This window comes from Peromyscus eremicus, chromosome 4, assembly GCF_949786415.1.
Source record: "Peromyscus eremicus chromosome 4, PerEre_H2_v1, whole genome shotgun sequence".
In the NCBI taxonomy this organism is placed as follows: Eukaryota; Metazoa; Chordata; class Mammalia; order Rodentia; family Cricetidae; genus Peromyscus; species Peromyscus eremicus.
The window spans coordinates 64,359,588-64,380,965 of record NC_081419.1 but is presented as its reverse complement, the minus strand read 5'-3'; the positions used below and the strand labels follow the sequence as shown (position 1 = coordinate 64,380,965).

The window sequence follows — 21,378 nt, the reverse complement described above, 5'->3', positions numbered from 1 at the left end:
CCTCTGATTTTCCTATTTTGAATAGCATCTCAATAGAAACAAGGTTGTGAAGGATGTAGTTTGGATGACATTAAGCTCTCATTTGTCATCATAAAATGTGGTTCCTGAGCAAGTGGGTATTTATTTTATAGTACTTGTTTTCTCTCAAATTTACAAAAATGCATATTTGTTAGTAGTTTCTAACAAATATGTATTATTGTAAAAAATGCATATAATTGTTTTGCCAATATTTCAATGTAGCCTTACATCTGTAATTCTTTATTAATCTTTTTATTTGGATAGTTCATAATAAATATATGGGTAATTATAGATCATTTCTACACCAGTAAAATATACAAAGAAAACAGTGTTTAGCTATATCAAAATCTCATGCATCTCTTAGTCACTGAAATGAACTATGTATAACATCAACAGAGCAATTATTCATAACCACTGAGATTGCTGGGGTGTCTCTGTTGTTGTCCTTTGAGATGCTTGGACTTCATAATGGAGCCCTTTGGATCAAGTATTCTTTGGTTTTAGGACTTCCCTGAGCCATGTGTTTGTTGGATGCAGAATCACATTAATAAGATGCATTCTAAAAGCATACTCCAATTTCCTGTTAGATTTTTGAGAGTTAACATTTTAGTACTCAAAGTGAATTGTGCAGCTGGGTTAGGATAAGAATATTATCTACAACTTGTAGTATTACAGAATTCTGATCAGCAGCTGAGAAGAGTGAGCAGAATATCACTAAAAATGACAACTTTCTAAGATTAATAAAATACTTTTTTCCTTAAACGTTTTCTTCACTAAAAATCTCATAACTTTATAATATATAACATAGAATTCACAATGGTCAATGAGTTTACTGAACCTTTTAACTGACTGACATTTATTTGAATGCTTTAAACCTTTGTGTGGCTGTGGTTTAATGTAAAACTTTCCCAAAGGAGATTTGCATCTTGCTAATCATCACTAAATTTACTAATTGATTCTACAGAGATTTCAAATATTCTATGTTTTTTAAAAATAAATTTTATGTATATGCTCATGCCCAGATTTATTTCTACTTTTACAAACAAAAGCAAATTTCAAATGAAGTTATGGTCTTAGATAGCTTGTTCCTTCACTGTCTACTATACTCTAGTAAGGGAGGGCCCCTGGCATTAAAGGCTTACCAATAGTTCACTAGTTTTTGACAAATAGACATCTGGTAGAAGATTAAATCCAGATATACAATGAATTGAGAAAAACCCTTCAATATAAAGTTCTCAAAAATAAATACAAATTACTTATAAGCATTTTTAACATGGTCAACACTCTTAGGCATCAGAAAAAAAAAAGGGGGAAATTAAACCACTTTTAGATTCTCTCTTTCTCTAGGCAGAATAAATAATATCAAGAAAACAAATGAAAATCAGTACTGGTGTGATCCTGGGAAAAGTGCAAATTTGTTCATTGTTTCGGTGCCTATACACTTGTAGAGACACTTCCATGTGGAATTTTATAGTAAAACTAGAAATAGGACTTACCCAAATATGTCAGTCCTGAGTGTGCTTTAAATATTCCTTATCCCCGCTGCAGAGAACATTACTTATCTGTTATCATTGCTCTTCAAGTTGAAAGAGCCGGTTTATGGAGCCACCCTAGGTGTCCAGCAACGGGTATATAGATAAAGAAATTGTAGTGCATATATACAATTAAATTTGATTCATCTGTGAATAATAAATTTATGGAACTAACAGAAAAGTGGGTGAAATTCAAAACAGCATACTGAGAGAAGTGACGTAGGTCCAGATTAACAAAGTTTGGGTGTTCTCCAGAGTATAAACATCCTTTCTTTCTTCCAATGTTTAGACTAATTTTTAAAATTTGGAGTGCCTATAAAGTCTAGGAAAAGAAACAGAGGTCCCTAGATGAAGAAGGGTAGAACTGGCTTAAAGGTAGGGGGATAGCAAACCACATGTGATATGAAAGTAGTGGGGAAGAATCCCAGGATTAGAAGGCTTAGCTGGGCATGGTCTGGGCAGGAAGGAGAGGGTCAAGTGTGGAGTTAGAATTTACCAAAGCTAAGAACATAGGAAAAGGCTTGTGGAAACCTATTTTATAATATATTTAAACATCAATAAAACGCTGATTTACTAAAATGATTTTAAGGGGAGGCACAATAAATGGCTAAGTAACATGATGGCCAGAAGCCAATAGTTATTAAATGAAAATTTCAGGATCAAATGTTGGATACCTGTATGTGAGCTTGTGGTCAGGAAGGATCACACAGGGTCCCCCTCAGTAGCACAGCATTTGGTTCCCACCAAAAATACATCTTAGGATGCTATTGCTAAAGATACCAGACATGTGGGTTTTAGGACAGTGAGAAATCAAGCTGTTACTTTGCACTTTCCACAGTCCTGGCTGATTTTCACATGCTGGAAATCTCTAAGCAGACAGGGAGAAAAGTCATCGGGGCTCTTACACAACTGTGGACCACATGAGGCAAAATAATGACTTTCCTCACAAGATGTGTTCACTAGTACAACACGAACATGGTGCTTATGGTGTGAACCAAGAATGTTCTGCTTTGTTTTAAAAACTGCTTTACAGAAGAAATTCATGGTTAATTTTGGAAAATGAGTCAGGAGTATATGGTTGGCGAGATCATGAGCCAGAGAGAAGAATTTAGTACTTTTTTTTTTTTTTTTGCTAAATAATCATGTTGTTGTATCCTCTTAGAATATGTATCCTTATACCAGTAGATTAGTGTGACTCTCAGCCTTTATAAGTGAAGAGTCTTTTGGGAGTGGGTAACAGTGATTACAAAAACTCCTGTGTAAATGTAGATAATGTAACTGTGGACTAGTCATCACTAAACAGGACATCATCCCTCCCAAGGCACAAGGAACATTTTGGAAGAAGAATCAGGAAGAATGTAAGGCTGAGAGTTTTTGAGAAGAATCCTGTGATCCCATGCCTTCTGGACATAATGTAGAATTTGTACTCATGAACACACTGTATCTTTGTTTATCTGAGAAGACCAGTATTAGATTTAAACCTTCACTCTTTAAGTATGCAAGAGTGAAAATCTCATGAGACCCACCCCTTAGTGCAGGATCATAGATAGATAAAGTATACTGAGGTGAAATACATCATTTTCTTCAATACAGTGCCCGTGATCCACTAAATAATTGCTCACTGTTGCTCCCACAAGTGGCTGTAATTTAGCTCAGAGAGTCAAAAAAAAAAAAAAAAAAAAAAAAAAAGGAATCCAAGTAGGAGTTGGTTAAGAACATGTTTTTAGTAGACATGCTCTTTGACTTTTGTCAGCTTGACACATGAAGTCACATTGGAAGAGGGAACCTCCCTAACGAGTTGTTTCCATTCGATTTGCCAAAAGCACTTTAAACTATTGATTGATGTGGGACAGCCCAGTCCACTGTGGAGGAAACCACACTTGGTTATGTGGTATTGACTGGTATAAGAGAGCAGGCTGAGTGTGCCAGTAAGCATAGTAAGCAGCCTTTCTCCTTGGCCTCTGCTGCAGCACTTGCCTCCAGATCCCTGTCTGATTCAGTATGTAGATAGACATGAAATTTACCAACAACAACAACAACAAAGAATGTTTCTTATTGTAAATTTCAATAAAATATGTAAATTGGTGTTTTCAAATATATGACAAGATTCTCGATATTTAGATACAATATGGGAATAATAATGAGGAATGTATTTTACCTAATTAATAATGGTAATATTTTCAAATTTTAATTTTTAAATTAAATTAGTTACACTTAATGTTTACTACAATATATTACACACATAGTGACAGGTTTCTTTATGACAGTTTGAGCGTGCAGATAACATATTTTGATATATTAACACTCTATTACTTCCCTTCTTGCTTTTTCAATCAAACTGATTCCCTCCTTTTTTTCAAAATAATTTGCCATTCACATCTTATTTGGTAGTCACATCCTTTCAATTATAGTCAAACCCATATCCTAAATGATGACATATGTTTTACTTTAAAATAAATGAAAACAATGTTTTCAGGTTTTGTTCTACATGCTTTTAGATTAAACTTGGGGACTGAAAAAATCATAAAATATCTTTACAAAACTATTTTCTTATGTAACAGCATTATTTTCTGTTTTCTCCTTAAAAGCTTTTGACAGTAAACACAAATTACATAAACAATTGCATTTTCTTTTGTTTTATGACTGAAATCATTTGATGGCTTTCTTTAAAACAGTTTTAATTGTCTTTGTTGAAGTTTTTGGACCAGTATATTTGATTCAAGGTCACTTGAGATCAAGAATTATGATCTTTCTTATATGAAGTTCTCTTTATAATTGAGATATACAATGAAGTAAGTAGGATCAAATCTACCTCCCATTGCACCCTAAACATACCACTTCCAAACTTCACCTCTTTGTATTACAAACTCCCAAGTTCAGTTAGTACTATTCCTTACCTACATACCATGGGACTTTTTCCCGAACATAGGAACCCTAGCTAATAAAAGTACTCTTGATATATTGCTCTGATTTTGTCTTGTATTTAAACAATTGTTAATTTATTATTTTTTCAGGAATATAAATCTTGTTGACATAACTTCTGTGTATGAGACCCTGAGGGGAACACAGTAATTTATTGGAATGGTGTGTATTCTAAAAACAAAAGAATTTTCTTCGAATAACCTGTTTGTAGTCCAAGAAACTCATCAATGAGGATTCTCTAGGACATGTTTCCCAAAGACATGATGTTGGCTCATCATAAATAATGCCATCATAGAATACAGATTGAAAACCCAAATCCTTTTCAAGATTTTCTATGTTTCATCCAAGAAAGTTTTGCTCTTCCCTCCTTTATTTAATTCCATTTTGAAATGATTTGAGACACTTAAAATATTTTAATTTTGTAGGATGTTGTACATCTTTATTAACAAGAAATTACGTAATCTCAAATGCATAGTAGAAAAACCTTGCTTTTGGTTAGTTAGTTGCTTGGCATCTTTTGAGTATATATCTTTTAAGAAGATATATAAAAATTCTTAATAATGACCATATCTCCTGTGGATCCCAAAGCTCATCCCCTTCCAAGCTCCCTCCACTCACACATTGCTATCTCTCAGCCTCCATATCCAGCAGGCACCTCCTGCTCACCACAGACCTTGTCTGACAGAAAGCCAGCCTTCAACACCAACAGCATTCCCTGTATACAAAAGAGTTGAGAAAACCAGGAAAACAGGTAACACACAACCATTATGCTCTCTGAAAATACAGGGAGTAAACAGGAATCTGGGAAGAAACTAGAGGAACTTTAGAAATGCAAAATTTAGCAATTTCAGCAGGAACAACAAAGTCAATATTCAATGACAGATTAAAAGGGATGGATGATAGACTCTCAGGTACTGAAAATATGACAGAATAAGTGGATACACAAGTCAAAGAAAATGCTAAATTTAAAATATTCCTGACACAAAAAAAACCCATCAAGGCAATGTGGATCTTTATTAAAATATCAAACCTAAAACTAGTAGGGATAGAGGAAGGAGAAGAATCAAAGCTTAAAAGCCCATAATGTTTTCAACAAAAGCATAGAAAAATTTACCTAAACTAAAGAAAGAGTGTGATTGTGAGTCTAGCCTTTAATAGATCAGCCATTTCTCCATCTTCAGCTGAGAGGTATTGCATGAGAGAAGAATAAACATAGCTCAGGGAATCCTGTGCAAAAGGGTCAGGAAGTGTTGTAGGAGACAGAGAGGTCAAGGATTCCACAAGAAACCCCACAAGACCTAGGTCTTTAGGGGCACACAGAGACTGAATGGACAACCAGGGAACCTACATGGAACCACTCTAGGTCCTCTGCATATGTATTACAGCTGTGTAGAATGTTCTTCTTGTAGGACTCCTAACAATGGGAACAGGGGCTATCTCTGACTGTTTTGACACTTTTGGGACCTTTTTCATTATACTAGGTTGCCTCATCCAGACTTAATATAAGGAAAAGTGCCTAGTCTTACTGCAACTTGATATGTCATGCTTGGTTGGTATCCACTTGAGGCCTGAACTTTTCTGAAGAGAAATGGAGGAGGAGGAGATGGAGGCAGGAGGAGACATGGAGGGAGAAAATGGGAGGGAAAATTCCAGTTTGATGCAATATATGAGAGAGTAAATTTTAAAAAATTAAAAATAAAAAGAAGATGCCTATACAGATATAAGAATCGTACAGAATACCAATAGATGGAACTAGAGTAGAAAGTAATCTTGCCACACTATAATCAAAACACTAAACATAGAGAACAGAAAAATAATATAAACAGCTTCAAGGGAAGAAGATCAAGTAACATATAAAGGCAGCCCTATTAGAATTATGTCTGGTTTCCCAATGGAGAGTCTAAAGCCAGATGTACTGCAGACTCTAGGAGACCATAGAATCGAAGCCAGACACTATACCCATCAAAATTTTAATAACCAAAGGTGAAAAAAATATAATATTCCATGAAAAATTAAAATTTAAACACTAAGTATCTGAATAAATCCAGCCCTCCAGAAAGTGTTAGTAGGAAAACTCCAACCTAAGGAGGTTAATTACTCCCACACAAACATAGGAAATAATTTCATAGTAGCAAGACCAAAAGAAAGGAAATGAATCTCCCCTGCAAGCACAAGCGCTCTCTCTCTCTCTCTCTCTCTCTCTCTCTCTCACACACACACACACACACACACACACACACACACACACACACCCCACTACCACAACCACCACCACCACTACCACCACCAACAACAACAAATAACAGCTATAAACTATCCTTTGTCATTGATATATCTCAATATCGAAGGTCTCAATTACCCTGAAAAATACTCCAGGATCTGTCCTTCTGCTGCTTTCACAAAACACACCTCCACATCAAGGGTAGACCTCAGGATAAAGTGTTGGAAAAAATATAGCAAACAAATGGACCTAAAAGGAAAGTAGTGTAGCCACCTTAATATATAACAAAACAGATTTTAGACCAAAACTAATCAAAGAAGATGAGGGAGGGGTTGCTACATACTCATCAATGGAAAAATCCAGCAATATGACATTTCAATTCTTAACATCTATGCACCAAACATATTCTGTGAAATAAACTTTTCGAATACTGTAAAGATTTGTCACTCAGATGGGTTTAATAAAAAGCTAAATGGCCAATAGCTAGGTAGGATTTTTAGAGCAGAGAGGATGCTGGAAAGAAGAAAGTTGGAGATGAGAGATCACCAACCAGATGCAGAGGATACAGGAGATAAACATGTAGTGCTGAAAAAAATGTACTGCCAGGTGGTAGAGGCTAGACTAGAAATATGGGTTAATTTAAAATGAAAGACCTAGTTAGTAACAACCCCAAGCTATTGACTGAGCATTTATAATTAATAATAAGTCTTTGTGTAGGTATATGGGGAATTAGCTGGCAGGACAGAGCTGACTGGCAGTCCTGATGAAATACCCGACCTATACATATGGACACCAAGGTTTGTAAAAGAAACACTTCTGCAGCTTAAATCACAAATCGACCTTCACACATTGATAGTAGAAGACTTTAAAAGTATGCTACTCTCACCAATGGACTAGTCATCCAGACAAAAACTAAACAGAAATACTGGAGCAAACAGATACTATAAAGCAAATGATCCTAAAAGTTTACAGAACATTTCATTTAAACACAAAATAATATACCACATATTCAAACATGAAGTAAGTTTCAATAAATACAAGAAAATTGAAATAACTCCCTGTTTATTATCAGGCCATCATGGATTAATGCAGGCTAATCATCAAAAGAGGCAACAGATTACAAACTCATGGAAACTGAACAACTGTGTACTATAAAAAGTATATCAAGGGGTTGAGGATTTAACTCAGTGGTAGAGAGCTTGCCTAGCAAGTGCAAGGCCCTGGGTTTGGTCATCATCTCCGGAAAAAAAAAAATGTATCAAGACAGAAATAAAGAAAAACATTAAAGACTGTTTAGAATTACAGAAAAATGAATAGAATGCCTACCCAAAATTATGCTACACAATGATAAAGGTGCTAAGAGGAATTTTCATAGCACTACTTGCCTACATAAAGAAATTGGAGTCATCTGATACTAGCAACATAACAGCATATCTGAATGCTCTAGAACAAAAAGAAGTAAGCACACCCAAGAGGAGTAGATGGCAAAAAAAAAATCAAACTGAGATATGAAGTCAATAAAATAGAAACAAAAGAATAATACAAAAAAATCAATGAAACAAATAGTTGACACTTTGAGAGAAAAAACAAACACACAAGTTACCAAACTTTTATCAAACAAAGTAAAAGAATGAAAGAGAATATCCAAATTAATAAAATCAGAAACAAAAAGGGGACATAATGACAAATATCAATGAAATCTAGAGAATAATGAGGCCATACTTCAAAAACCCTGTCCTCCACACAATCAAAAAATCTAGAAGAAATGGATAATTTTCTCAAAAAAAAAGTACTACCAGGTGGTAGAGGCTAGATTAGAAATATGGGTTAATTTAAAATGTAAGAGCTACTTAGTAACAACCCCAAGCTATTGACTGAGGATTTATAATTAATAATAAGTCTCTGTGTGGGTATATGGGGCGTCAGCTGGCAGGACAGAGCTGACTGGCAGTCCTGATGAAATAACTGACCTACACCAAGGTTGGTAAAGGAAACACTTCTGCAGCTTAAATCAAAAAATTGACACCCCCCCCCCACACTGATAGTAAAAGACTTTGATATGCTACTCTCACCAATGGACTAGTCCTCCAGCAAAAACTAAACAGAAATACTGAAGCTAACAGATGCTGTAAAGCATATGATTCTAAAAGTTTACAGAACATTTCACCTAAACACAAAATAATATACCTTCACACCTTATGGAAGTCTCTCCAATATTGACCACATATTCAAACATGAAGAAAGTCTCAATAAATACAAGAAAATTGAAATAACTCCCTGCATGTTGTCAGGCCACCATAGATTCATGAAGGCTAATCATCAAAAAAGGAAACAACAGACAGATTACAAACTCACAGAAGCTGAACAACTCTCTCCTATAAAAAGTGCCACAAGACAGAAATAAAGAAAAACACTAAAGGCTCTTTAGAATTTCAGAAAAAAATGAATAGACTGCCTAACTAAAAGAAGAATCAAGAAAGAAAGAGAAGTACAGACAATTTTCCCTTATGAATATAAGTGTAAAGATTCTTAATAGAATATATGTAAAATGATTCCAATAACACACCAAAATTATCATCCACTGTAATTGATGTTTTCCTGTGTTCACCAGGCTCCTGCAGCCACTCAGACCCAAGTAAACATACCAAGACTTATATTACTTATAAAGTGTATGGCCATGGCAGACTTCTTGCTGTATCTAGTTCTTACATCTTAAATTAACCCATTGTTAATATACAAGTTGCCATGTGGCTTGTGGCTTACCAGTACTTTACATCTTGCTTCTCATGGCAGTGGCCTCTGGCAGTGTCTCCTGACTCAGCCTTTCTGTACCCAGAATTCTCCTCTCTGCTTGTGCCGCCTATACTATACTTCCTGCTTGGCTACTGGACAATCAGCTGTTTATTTATCAATCAATAAGAGCAACACATTCACAGCATACAGAAAGACTTCCCCAGCAATCCGCCATACTCAAGTAGGTTTCATCCCACAGATACAGGATTGGTTCAACATAAGAAAATCAATGTACTCCAAAATATAAACAAATTGAAGAAAATAACCATGGTTATCTGATGAAATACAGAAAAGGCCTTTCACAATATTCAATGCTCATAATATTATAAAAGTCCTGGGTAGGTCTGGGGTATAAGGGACATACCTAAACATAATAAAGGGAATTTACAGAAAGCTTATAGCAAACATCAAACTGAGTGAGAAAAACTTAAAACAATTCTACTAAAATCAGGAATAAGACAAGGTTGTTCACTCTATCCATTTCTATTTACTATTGCATTGTATTTTAGCTAGAGAATTAAGACAACTGAAGGAGATCAAAGGCCTAGAAATTGGATAGGGAGAAATCAAAGTATTGTTATTTGAGGATGATACAATAGTATCATAAGTGAACATAAAAAATCCACCAGAGAACTACAGCAGATAAATACTCTCAGCAAAATGGGTGGATGCATGATTAACCTGGAAACAATTAGTAGTTGCTCATTTTACAAATGACTAATGGGCTGAGAAAGAACTCAGAGTAACAACACCATTCAGAATAGCCTCAAATAACACAAAATATCTTTGGGTAATTCTAACCCAGGAAGTGAAAGATTTCTATGATTAAAAACTTCAAGTCTCTGAAGAAAGAATTTGAAGAAGATTTCAGAAGATGGAAAGATCTCCAGTGCCCATGGATCAGTAGAATTTACAGAGTAAGGAATGACCATCTTATCAAAACAATCTACCGATTCAGTTCAATCTGTTGTGTGATATTTTGTTTGTGTTCTGACAAATAAAGTTTACTTAGAGTCAGAAGGCAGAACTAGCCACTAATTGACTGTGGATGTCTGGGGGTATGTCCAGACAGGAGACAGGAAGGGATAAGTTAGGACAGAGAGAGGATCTTGGCCTCTTTTGGTTGAAAGATTTGGAGAGGTAAGAAGTCACTGGTGGCTGCCCCTCTGCTTCTCTGATCTTTCCACTTTCACCCCAATATCTGACTCCTGATTTTTATTGATAAGACTAATTAGGATCATGCTTCATCTGGCATGATAAGACTAATTAGGATCACACTTCATCAAAATTCCAACACAATTCTTTAAAGACATTGCAAAAACAATTCTCAACTTCATATAGTTAAACAAAAGAACAACAACAAAAACAGGATAGTTAAAACAATCCTGAACAATGAAAGATTAAATACTGAAGGTTTGACCATTCCTGATTCAGAGCTATAGTAATAAAAACTGACTGGTATTGGCTAAACATAGACACATTGATTAATGGAATTAAACTGAAGACCCAAACATAAATCCAAACATATATGAACACCTGATCTTTGACCAATATTTTTTTTTAGTTTCCATGTTTGTGTACTTTGACATAATACTTCCCAGGAAAATGTTTAGCTCAAGTTATATATTAAAAATATGGTACTTTTATGATGATCTGAAGTTACTTATTAATGAAAGTGGTGTAATTATTTGAAAGCATATATTTAGAACTATTAAATAAGAAATAATAAAAAAGAATGAAATGTTTATATTTAATTCTTCAACAGCTATATTTACATTGGACATTTTACTCAACACCAAATACAAAATATAAATCTTAAAAATCACCTTTAACATACTTAGAATCATTAGATTTAAACTTTATTTGCTATTACAAATTGTGACCCTTTTTTAAAGGATTTTTGTTGTATTTTTGTTAGGTGTGTCTATTTGTTCTGTGGCCATTTACTTGTATTCTTGAAGTCAATGGAGGGTTTAAATGTCCCCTTAAGCTTGATACCATATATATATATATATATATATATATATATATATATATATATACCAGTATGGATGTTAGGAACCAAACCTAAGAAACCAATGTAAAGTACATGCTGGTAGACACTGAGTAAACTCTTCAAACCACATTTTAAGTATTTCATATAGTTTTGTGAATATGTATATAGCTGTAATGTCATAGATTTCAAAGTAGTTGTTTATTTGAAGTTATTTATTAAAATTTTATTTGGATACTTTTAAGTACATATGTATTTCTTGCTAATGTACATTGTTCTTTTAGTCATTGCTACTTTTTAAATTTAATTTTTAATTGAAACTAGATACTTCTCTCATGCAATATTTCCCAAACACAGTTTTACCTCTCCCCACTCCTCCTTGGATTCACAACTATTAAAGAATTGCTACTTTAATGTTATTTGTCCATATATAATTTTTATGTGTTTAAATTATTCATTTTCTGTAGGTGGGAGTTTTCCTGTGTCCTGCCCAGTTCGCAGCTGCTCAGAGCCAAGTAAACACACAGAGGTTTATATTAATTAAAACTGCTCAGTCATTGGCTCAGGCTTACTACTGACTAGCTCTTACACTTAAACTCAACCCATTTCTGTTAATCTATATGACACCATGTTTTCCACGGCTTTACTTTTGTGCCATTACATGCTGTGTCTCCTGACTCAGCCTTTCTCTTCCCAGAATTTTCCTCTCTGCTTGCTCTGCCTATTTCTCCTGCCTAGCTACTGGCCAATAAGCATTTTATTTATCAACCAATCATAACAACACATATTCATAGTGTACAGAAAGACATCCACAGCAATTTTCTTTAGCTTTTCATATATATGTATATAATTATATATATATAATTTTATATATATATATATACACACATACATCTGTGCTTTTTTCTTATATAGATATTAATTGTAGTTAGATGATATGCCATTGTGGTTTTTACCTATGCATTTATCTAGATAATCCATACTACATAGTAAGTTTAAAAGGGTTTAACCTGTAGATATATGAGGGGAATATCTAGACAAGATATTTTTGCTATTCTAGTTACTAAAGACAGTGGTTCTTATCTACAAAAATGTAGAAATACTAATAAAAATCACATATTGTAAAATGATACACATATTTTTCTTAGGATTTTAAAGTTGCCTTGTTGAACTTCACTCTTGTGTACAAACATTTATAATACAAGGTAATACTCTTAGAACTATTTGGACCTGGTGAGAGTTTTAATTGTTTTCTACAGTCAGTTACAGCCAATGTTGTATGTATCACTCTACATATCACAAATATCCATCAAAATATAATTTTATGGTGAGATTTAACAATGATATCAGGGGACAAGAAAGATGGCTCAGTGGTTGATTGCACATCTTATTCTTCCAAAAGTCCCAAGTAGTGTCTATCTGTATCTACACCTCCAGAATAAGACACTGCTGGCCTATGCGGGCACCAAGAAATATTGTGTGTACTTTACCTCTCAAACATAAACACACATAAAAGGGTGGGAGGAGGCTTGAGTGATGGCTCAGTGACTAAAAGCACTAGCTGCTCTTACTGAGGACCCAGATTCAATTCACAGCTACTACATGGTGCTCACAGTCACCATTCCAGTGCAAGGGAATCTGTAGATCTATTCTGACCTCCTTAAGTACCAGTCATGTATAGGGTTCACTGATATACATGTGAGCAAAACACTCATACACATAAAAGAGAAACAAATGAAGAAAAATTTAAAAAGCTTGTCATTATATCATCATGTCATTATAGATTTGATATTTATTTGATATGTATTGATATCTGCATACATGAACAGATTAAAAAAGTCCATGTCCAAGATAGCTAAGGGTATATTTTTTTCCCCTGAACTATCATGAGGACCTCTTTTCTCTGTATTCATTGTATATCCATTAAAGGCAATACATACTCATTATGGTTACAGGGTAAAGTTGATACTACAAATTCCCCAGGGCTTTAGAGATGTAACATAAAATCACAAGAGAGAGTGTTAAATCTAATTGTTCAAATCTTAGCCTCCCCAGCAATTTTGTTAATGATAGTCCCTAATGTCCTGGTCCCCAAAGCCTTGATAATACTTATTTGTAACAAAGTTTGGAACCGGTATTTAATTTTTAGTTGCAATGTTTGGTCTGCTATTTTTGAGTTTGCCTCATAAAGTGGCTAAATTTCATTTAAAACACTCACTAAAATATAATGCTGAAGGAACTCTTCCAGGGATATTTCTATTTATTAACTAGTATGTAAGAAGATTTTTTGTAGCTTATTAGTCATAACAAAGAATTCTTAAGTAAATGCACCACTCGGGAACCTCTGTATTTAGGTGAGTTTATTCCATTCTGTTATTTTATTTTAATGAAGAACCTTAGTATTCTTTACAAGGGAAAACCAGATTAATGGATCCCAGCAACCTGATATCCAACTTTCTTCCCCTTGGAAGAATCCTTACTACTATAGGATAATTCTTCATCATTCTCTCATGGATATTTTCAATCAAGGAAGAAAATATACTGGCAAAAAATAATAAAATCCAATTTATTGTAAGTCTATATAGGTAAGTGAGAACAATAACACTCTTTGTAAAAAGATGTCAAGGACAGTATGGTGGCAGAGGACAATAATTTCAGCCCTTAGAAGGTGGAGACTGGAAGAACAGGAAGAATACAAAGCCAATCTTAGTTGCCTCCTATGTTTACTGCAAACCATGGCTACATAGTTATTTTAAGGCCAGACTGGGCTACATAAGTTCTGGTGTCAGAAACACTAAAAGGAAATAAATACAGTATCTTCCAGTAATGGAGAAATAGGAAACATTTTACCTGACTATATATGGAGGAGATTAATTCACTGGATAATACTTATCACAGAGAGTGATTCAATAATGAATGAGAATAAGCCGACCAGAGGAGAAAACTAAATTTGTTTAGATACATATGTTCATTACAACAGGTTGTTAAATATTGCAGGATTTGATAAGAATGTGTCAGTTAAAATGAAAAAGAAAAACAATGTAGATTTCATGTTTTGTTCCTACAACATATGGGATCCTTAAAATCATGACTGCCAGGCTAGCATGATTAGGTATATTACTCTCAAAATGTCACATAAGCTATTTTTTCTAGTAAAGGTTGTTTTTTTGACAATATTAGCCATGAGGGGTGCATTCTGTTTACTCTCACCATCCGTCCTTTCTGGTCTTATTCTGGTCCCCATCATCACCAGTTTTGCAGAAATTACTGTCCCACATTATTAGGTTTTTTTGAAATTTATTTTGCTTTCTGTCCTTCTGTTTTAAAACATTCTGTAAAGCCATGCATTTGGAACTGTGCAGTGGAGCCTGATGTGCTTGTTATTTGGTATCCAACAGAAGCTGATGATTATCTTTACCCCAGAATCCAACACTTGTTTAAAATCATGCAAGGAGTTGAGCCCTCTGAACCCTTCTCTGATCCAGGAGTATTGACAGTTTTAGTTAATGTAAACCAGCACAAACAACTGTAGCATGCTTTCCAGAGATGTGCCGTGCCTGGAAGATAGCATTCCCACCTCTAAATCTATTTTTGTGATCTCACAGTCTTTCTGTTTCTTCTTCCACAGTGTTTCCTGATCCTTCCAGGATATACTATCAATTATATGTTTTTGAAATTTCATGTCAATAAACTGTATTTATATTGTTGAAGAAATGACTAATAATATTTAGGAGTATTAAGCACATTTCGAGTAGTTTTCTCTTTTGCCAATTTTCTTGGGAAAATCTTTAAACATTATTAAGACGCTAAAATGCTGTTTTGGGGGTCATATTTGATGTTATGTCTATGTTATTCATATCCTAACCACATTGTACTAAAAAAAATGAAAACTTTCCATTCACTATTGCTTTTAAACCATTTCTCTACTGCAGGCATAGTATATTGTTTTCTCTGATCATATTATCATGAATAATATAATATTAATCAAAGAACATATCTTTAAAATTCAAATCAGTTCAAAATGAATAAAAATACTTTGTACATTGTCATAATATAGGTCCATATTACCCTTTGAAATTATGTTATTGAAGTGTAAATGCATTTATAGGGTAAATAAATATAAGAATAGAAGGAAAATACCAAATTTAGCATATTGCAAAATGCTAACATTTACTTTCTATCTTCTTTTCTTTAAGACACCTTATCCTATAGAATAGTCTTGACACCCATATGTGATCTGAATTCCAAGAGGAACACTTTAATATTTTCACTTTAAGCTCTGATTACTGGGGGTGGCACAAACACAAATAAAATGCAGATAATGCCAGTGTCTATTTACTGTTAAAGAACAATTTTTCTAGCTTTTAAATCCCTGCAATTGGTTAAAGGGGCCATTCTCAGGAATCCAGCTATCTAGGTTAGTAGGGGCCCTGTTCGTTTGAAATATAGCTTGGTAAATTCTTACTTCTCTATTCTTGTCTTAATGATCTTTACAAACTTTTAAGCTGAAAATATTGTTCACTGCATATGTGTTGTATAAATAATGTTAAAATATAAAAAATAAAACAACCATTCCAACTCTTCTCTGTTTTTTTTTTTTTTTTTTTTTTTTTTTTTGGTTTTTCGAGACAGGGTTTCTCTGTGTAGCTTTGTGCCTTTCCTGGAACTCACTTGGTAGTCCAGGCTGGCCTCGAACTCACAGAGATCCTCCTGGCTCTGCCTCCTGAGTGCTGGGATTAAAGGCGTGCGCCACCACCGCCCGGCCCTCTGTTTTTTCTTATTCTCTGTTACAAATACTAGTTCTTAAATTGACAGATGGCCCTTTTCTTTTTTCTATAGTATTCCTGAAAATGAGACTTCTGCAGTGACCTTCATTCTCATGGGCTTCTCAGAATACCCAGACCTCCAGATCCCCCTCTTCCTCCTCTTCCTGACTATATACACAGTTACTGTGCTGGGAAATCTGGGCATGATTGCCATCATCAGGCTCAACCCCAAGCTCCACACCCCTATGTACTTTTTTCTTAGTCACCTGTCCTTTGTGGATTTCTGTTACTCTACTGTCGTGACTCCCAAACTCTTAGAAAACTTGATTGTGGAAGACAGAAGCATCTCCTTTACAGGCTGTGTCATGCAGTTCTTCTTTATATGCATATTTGTGGTGACAGAAACCTTCATGTTGGCAGTGATGGCCTATGACAGGTTTGTGGCAGTGTGCAACCCCCTCCTCTACACAGTGGCTATGTCTCCAAAGCTCTGTTGCTCACTGGTTGCTGCATCATACTCCTGGGGTATAACCTGTTCCTTTGTATTCATACACTTTATGTTGACCTTAGTCTTCTGTGGGACCAAAATCATAAATAACTTTGTGTGTGAGCATGATGCCATTGTTGCTGTAGCCTGCTCTGACCCCTACATTAGCCAGAAGGTCATTTTCATCTTTGCCACGTTTAATGAGCTAAGCAGTCTGATGATCATTCTCACCTCTTATGTCTTCATTGTCATCACTGTCATGAAAATGCCTGCAACAGGGAGACGCTACAAAGTCTTCTCCACCTGTGCCTCCCACCTCACTACCATCACCATTTTCCATAGCATTATTATCTGTCTCTACTGTATTCCCACTACCAAAAGTTCCTGGCTTCTGGTCAAGGTGGCCTCGGTCTTCTATGCAATCATCATCCCTATGCTGAACCCATTGATTTATAGCCTCAGGAACAAGGATGTGAAGGATGCAGTTAGGAAGCTATTAAGCTCTCATTTGTCATCATAAAATGTGGTTCCTAAGACAGTCAGTATTTATTTTATAGTACTGGTTTTCACTCTGAAAAGTAAACAGGCCCATATCTTATTTTCTTTTTGTAAATCATTCTAGTTACAGCTCATTCCAATATTTATTATTATAACTTGTGAACTGTAAATATTATTATGTATTGATACTCATACTATTTGAATTAAATATTTAATGCAATTATTTTCATGAAAATGCTTAAGTACAAGTGCTGAGGAAGATTTTAGTATACTGTATATATCAAAATTTGTGTGTTTTTAGATAATTTGCATAAGTTCATCAAGGCAATTATTCTGAAGTTTTTTCTTGAGAATTGTTAATTAGGAAATGCTGACTATGGACTAATTTTTACCTTTAACTCTACATGGACTGTATTTTCACTGGAAGTTTTTTAGTTTTACAAACATGATGGTATAATTCCCATCATTCTCTCTGTTTTTCCTGTTTAGGATAGCATCTCATTATTCAAAAGCTTGCTGTGTTGACCACTCTACCCTTTTGTCTATCTGTGCTTTATAGCTACTGGGATTAAAAGCACATACACTATACACAGCTTCATTCCCTCTTATAGAGGTTGGAATCTAATACAGGTAAATTATACTTCATGGTATAGTTTATATTTGTCTAATTTGTTGGTAACAAATATGTATTTTTAATAAATATGCATAAACATGTTTGCCAATATTTCAGTCTAGCTTTGCTTTTCTAGTTGCTTACTGAAATTTTTACTTGAAGAGTTCATAATAAGCATTTAGAGAGTATACATTATTTCTATCCCAGTAGACTATAGCAGCCAACATGTTGATAAACACACACCACACATACATCTCTTAATCATTGATGAAAAGGAATAGTCATGAACTATATATAAATATTAATAGAGCAGCTATACATAAGCAGTGAAATTGCTGGGTTAACTCCAATACTGTCTTTTGAGCTGCTTTATTTATTTCTGTGTCTTCCTTGAGCCATTTGCCTACTGGTCTTTGTTTGATGCAGTATCACATTAACTAGATGGATTCTAAAAGCATACTCCCATTTCCTGTTAGGTTTTTGTGAGTTACCATTTTAGTACTTTAAGTAAACTATGCAGCTGGGATAGGATAAGAATATTATCCACAATTTGTAGTGATACAGGTTCCAATCAGAAGCTGAGAAGAATGAGAAGTACATCATTAAATATGACTTCTTTCTAATAATTAATAAAAGCATTTGTTTCTTTAAACTTATTCTTTATTGACAATCACATAACTTTATAATATACAGCATAGAATTTACATTATTCAATGATTTTACTGAGCCTCTTAAATGATTAACATATATTTGAATGCTTTAAACCTTTTGATGTTTCTGATTAAATGTGAAACCTTCCAATTGGATCTTCTTCATCTTGCCTTTGATCGTGAAATATACAAACTGATTCTACAGAGATTTTTGAATATTATATTTTATTTCAATTTATCAAATATCACTTATTTAACACTCCAGATTATGTTCTAGTTTTACAAACAAAATAAAATTTTAAAAGGAGTTGGGACCCTACCACAGGTTATAGTCTTAAATAACTATGTCTCTCACTGCCTATTGTACTCTGATCAGGGAGGGCTCCTGAAATTAAAGGCCTACCAATAGTTTTTGACAGACATCTCACAGAAGATTAATATCTAGAATATACAATGAAGTAAAAAAATACACCATTTCAGTACTTAGTTCTCAAAAAGTTACTGATACTTTTAATATGTTCAGCACTCTTGGATATCAGAAAAAATTATGCCACTTTTAGATCTCCTCTATCTCCAAGCAGAATAACTAATATCAAGAAAACAAATAGCAATCAGTGCTGGTGTGGATACTTGGAAAAGGGAACAGCTATTCACTGTTGCAAGGCTTATAAACTGGTGAAGATACTTCAGTGTGATATTTTGTAGTAATGCTAAAATTAGACTTTTCTTATGGCCCAGAAATGCCACTCCTGAGTATATTCTAAATAGTCTATATTCTCCTAGAGAACATTACTTATCTGTTCTCATTGCTCCAATCGTTAAAAGAACCAGTTTATGGAGCATCTGGAGATGTCCAACAACTGGTTCAAAAATAAACAAATTGTGTTACATATATACAATTTAATTTCAGTCATCTGTAAAGAAAAGAGACATTATGAAATTAATAGGAAAGTGGGTGAAATTCAAAAAGACGTACTCAAAGAAGTGACTCAGGCCCAGAACAATAAATGTGTGTTCTCCAGAGTATGCAAAACCTTTCTTTCTTCCAATGTTTAGACTAATTTTTTAAAGTTTTGGAGTGCCTATCAAGCCTAGGTATTGAAAAAGAAGTCACTAGAAGAGGAGGGGTGAAATTGTCTAAAGGTAGGGATGTGATGTGAAAGTTGTGGGGAGGAATAACAGGTTTGGAAGGATTTGCTGGGCGTGGTCTGGCCAGGAAGGAGAGGGTAAAGTGAGGAGCTAAGGTTTACCAAACAAAGAATGTAGGAAAATGACAATGGAAACGTACTATTTTGTATGCATATTAAAACATCAAAAAAAAACTTAATTAATAAAACAGTAAGTTTAAATGGAGGCAAAATGCATTGCTAGATAACAAGAGTATCAGAAGTCAATAGTTATTAAATGAAAATCTCAGGATCAAATGTATGTGAGTTGGTGGTCAGGGAAGACCAAAAGGGATCCCACAATAGTACAGCCTATTGGTTTCTACTAGAAGTATATCTTTGGATGCTATTGCTAAAGACACATGAATTGTAGGACAGTGAGAAATGAAGCTGTCTGTTACTTGACATTTTCCACAGTGCTGGCTGGTTTTCAGCATGCTGGCGTTCTCTAAGCTGACAGGAAGAAAAGTCTCAGGGATCCTATACACTCATGGACCATATGATGTACAACAGTGACTTTCCTCACAAGATGTGTTCACTAGTACAACAGAAGCATGGTGCTCATGGGGTGAACCAAGCATGTTCTGCATGGATTTAAATTCTGCTTTACAGAAGGCAATTCATGGCTAATTCTGTAAACTGAGCCAGAAGCTTATGGTTGTTGAGGTCATGAGCCACAGAAAAGAATTTAGTACTGTTGTTTTTTGCTGAATAGACATGATGTCACACTCCTGTTGAATACCTATCCTTATACCCATAGACTAGTGAAGCTCTCCTCTCAGCCTTTATAAGTGAAGAGTCTTTTTGTCATGGGCAACAGTAATTGAAGAAACTCAATGTTGGTATAACTGTAGAGAATGTAAATGTGGACTAGTCATCACTAAATGGAACACTTTCCCTTCTAAGCCTCAAGGAACTTTGAAGGAAGAGTCAGAAATTATATTAGAAGTTTTGACGGAATGGTGTGAATCCATGCCTTCTGGATATAATGTAGTATTTGCACTTATGAACATAAGTGTTTATTTGAACAAAACCAGCACAAGATTTGAACTTTCACTCTTTCCGCATGAGGGAAAGTGGCTTATAGGCAGTTACTGGTACTAGGGGAAGGTATGTAATTTTCCTCAGCAGTGTAACTACTAAGTTGCCATGATCCACTAAATACTTATCCATTCATGCTAATTTGATCAGTTGTAATTAAGCTCAGCAAGTAAAAACTAATCGAGGTGAGTCTTTTGAGGTTTTTGGCGGGAGTGCTGGTTAGTTTTCTGTCAACTTGTCACATAGTAGAGTCAGTTTTGGAGAACTTCACTTGAAGAACTATTTCCGTTAGACTGGCCAAAGATCATCTCTTGATTAATGATTGATGTGAGAGGGCCCAGCCCACTGAGGGTGAGGCCACGCCTGGGCATGTGGTATTCATCTGTATGAGAAAGCAGGCTGAGAATCCCAGTAGGTAGCCTTTCCCTTTGGCCTCTGCTTCAGTGCTTGCCTCCTGGTTCCTGCTGTAGTTTGTGCCTTGCCTTTAGTGATGGACGATGAAAGAGAAGTGAAAGCCAAGCAAAGCCTTTCCTTGACAAACTTGGTTTGTGTTAGTGTTTAACAATATTATTAAAAAGTAAATTAGAATAATGGAGATGGGCCGGTGATGAGAGTAGATTGAGGGTTGAAAATGCCCAAATTTGAGTACGTAGATAGACATGAAAATTTCCAAATTCA

General features: G+C 34.8%; 1 protein-coding gene across 1 annotated transcript; it reads left to right on the top strand.

Moving 5' to 3' along the window:
* Window positions 1-13,804: 13,804 nt before the first annotated feature.
* LOC131907785 (olfactory receptor 5D13-like) lies at window positions 13,805-17,252 on the top strand. The gene is made up of 2 exons (XM_059258878.1): window positions 13,805-13,833; window positions 16,319-17,252. The coding sequence occupies exons 1-2, from the start codon at window positions 13,805-13,807 to the stop codon at window positions 17,250-17,252; spliced, it is 963 nt and encodes a 320-aa protein (XP_059114861.1).
* The last annotated feature ends 4,126 nt before the right edge of the window (window positions 17,253-21,378 follow it).

Excerpts from the sequence above, each read along its gene's own strand:
- LOC131907785 (XM_059258878.1), top strand. The coding sequence starts at position 13,805 with ATGCACCACTCGGGAACCTCTGTATTTAG. Across the intron at positions 13,834-16,318 it reads TCGGGAACCTCTGTATTTAG|TATTCCTGAAAATGAGACTT; the intron begins GTGAGTTTATTC and ends TTTTTTCTATAG.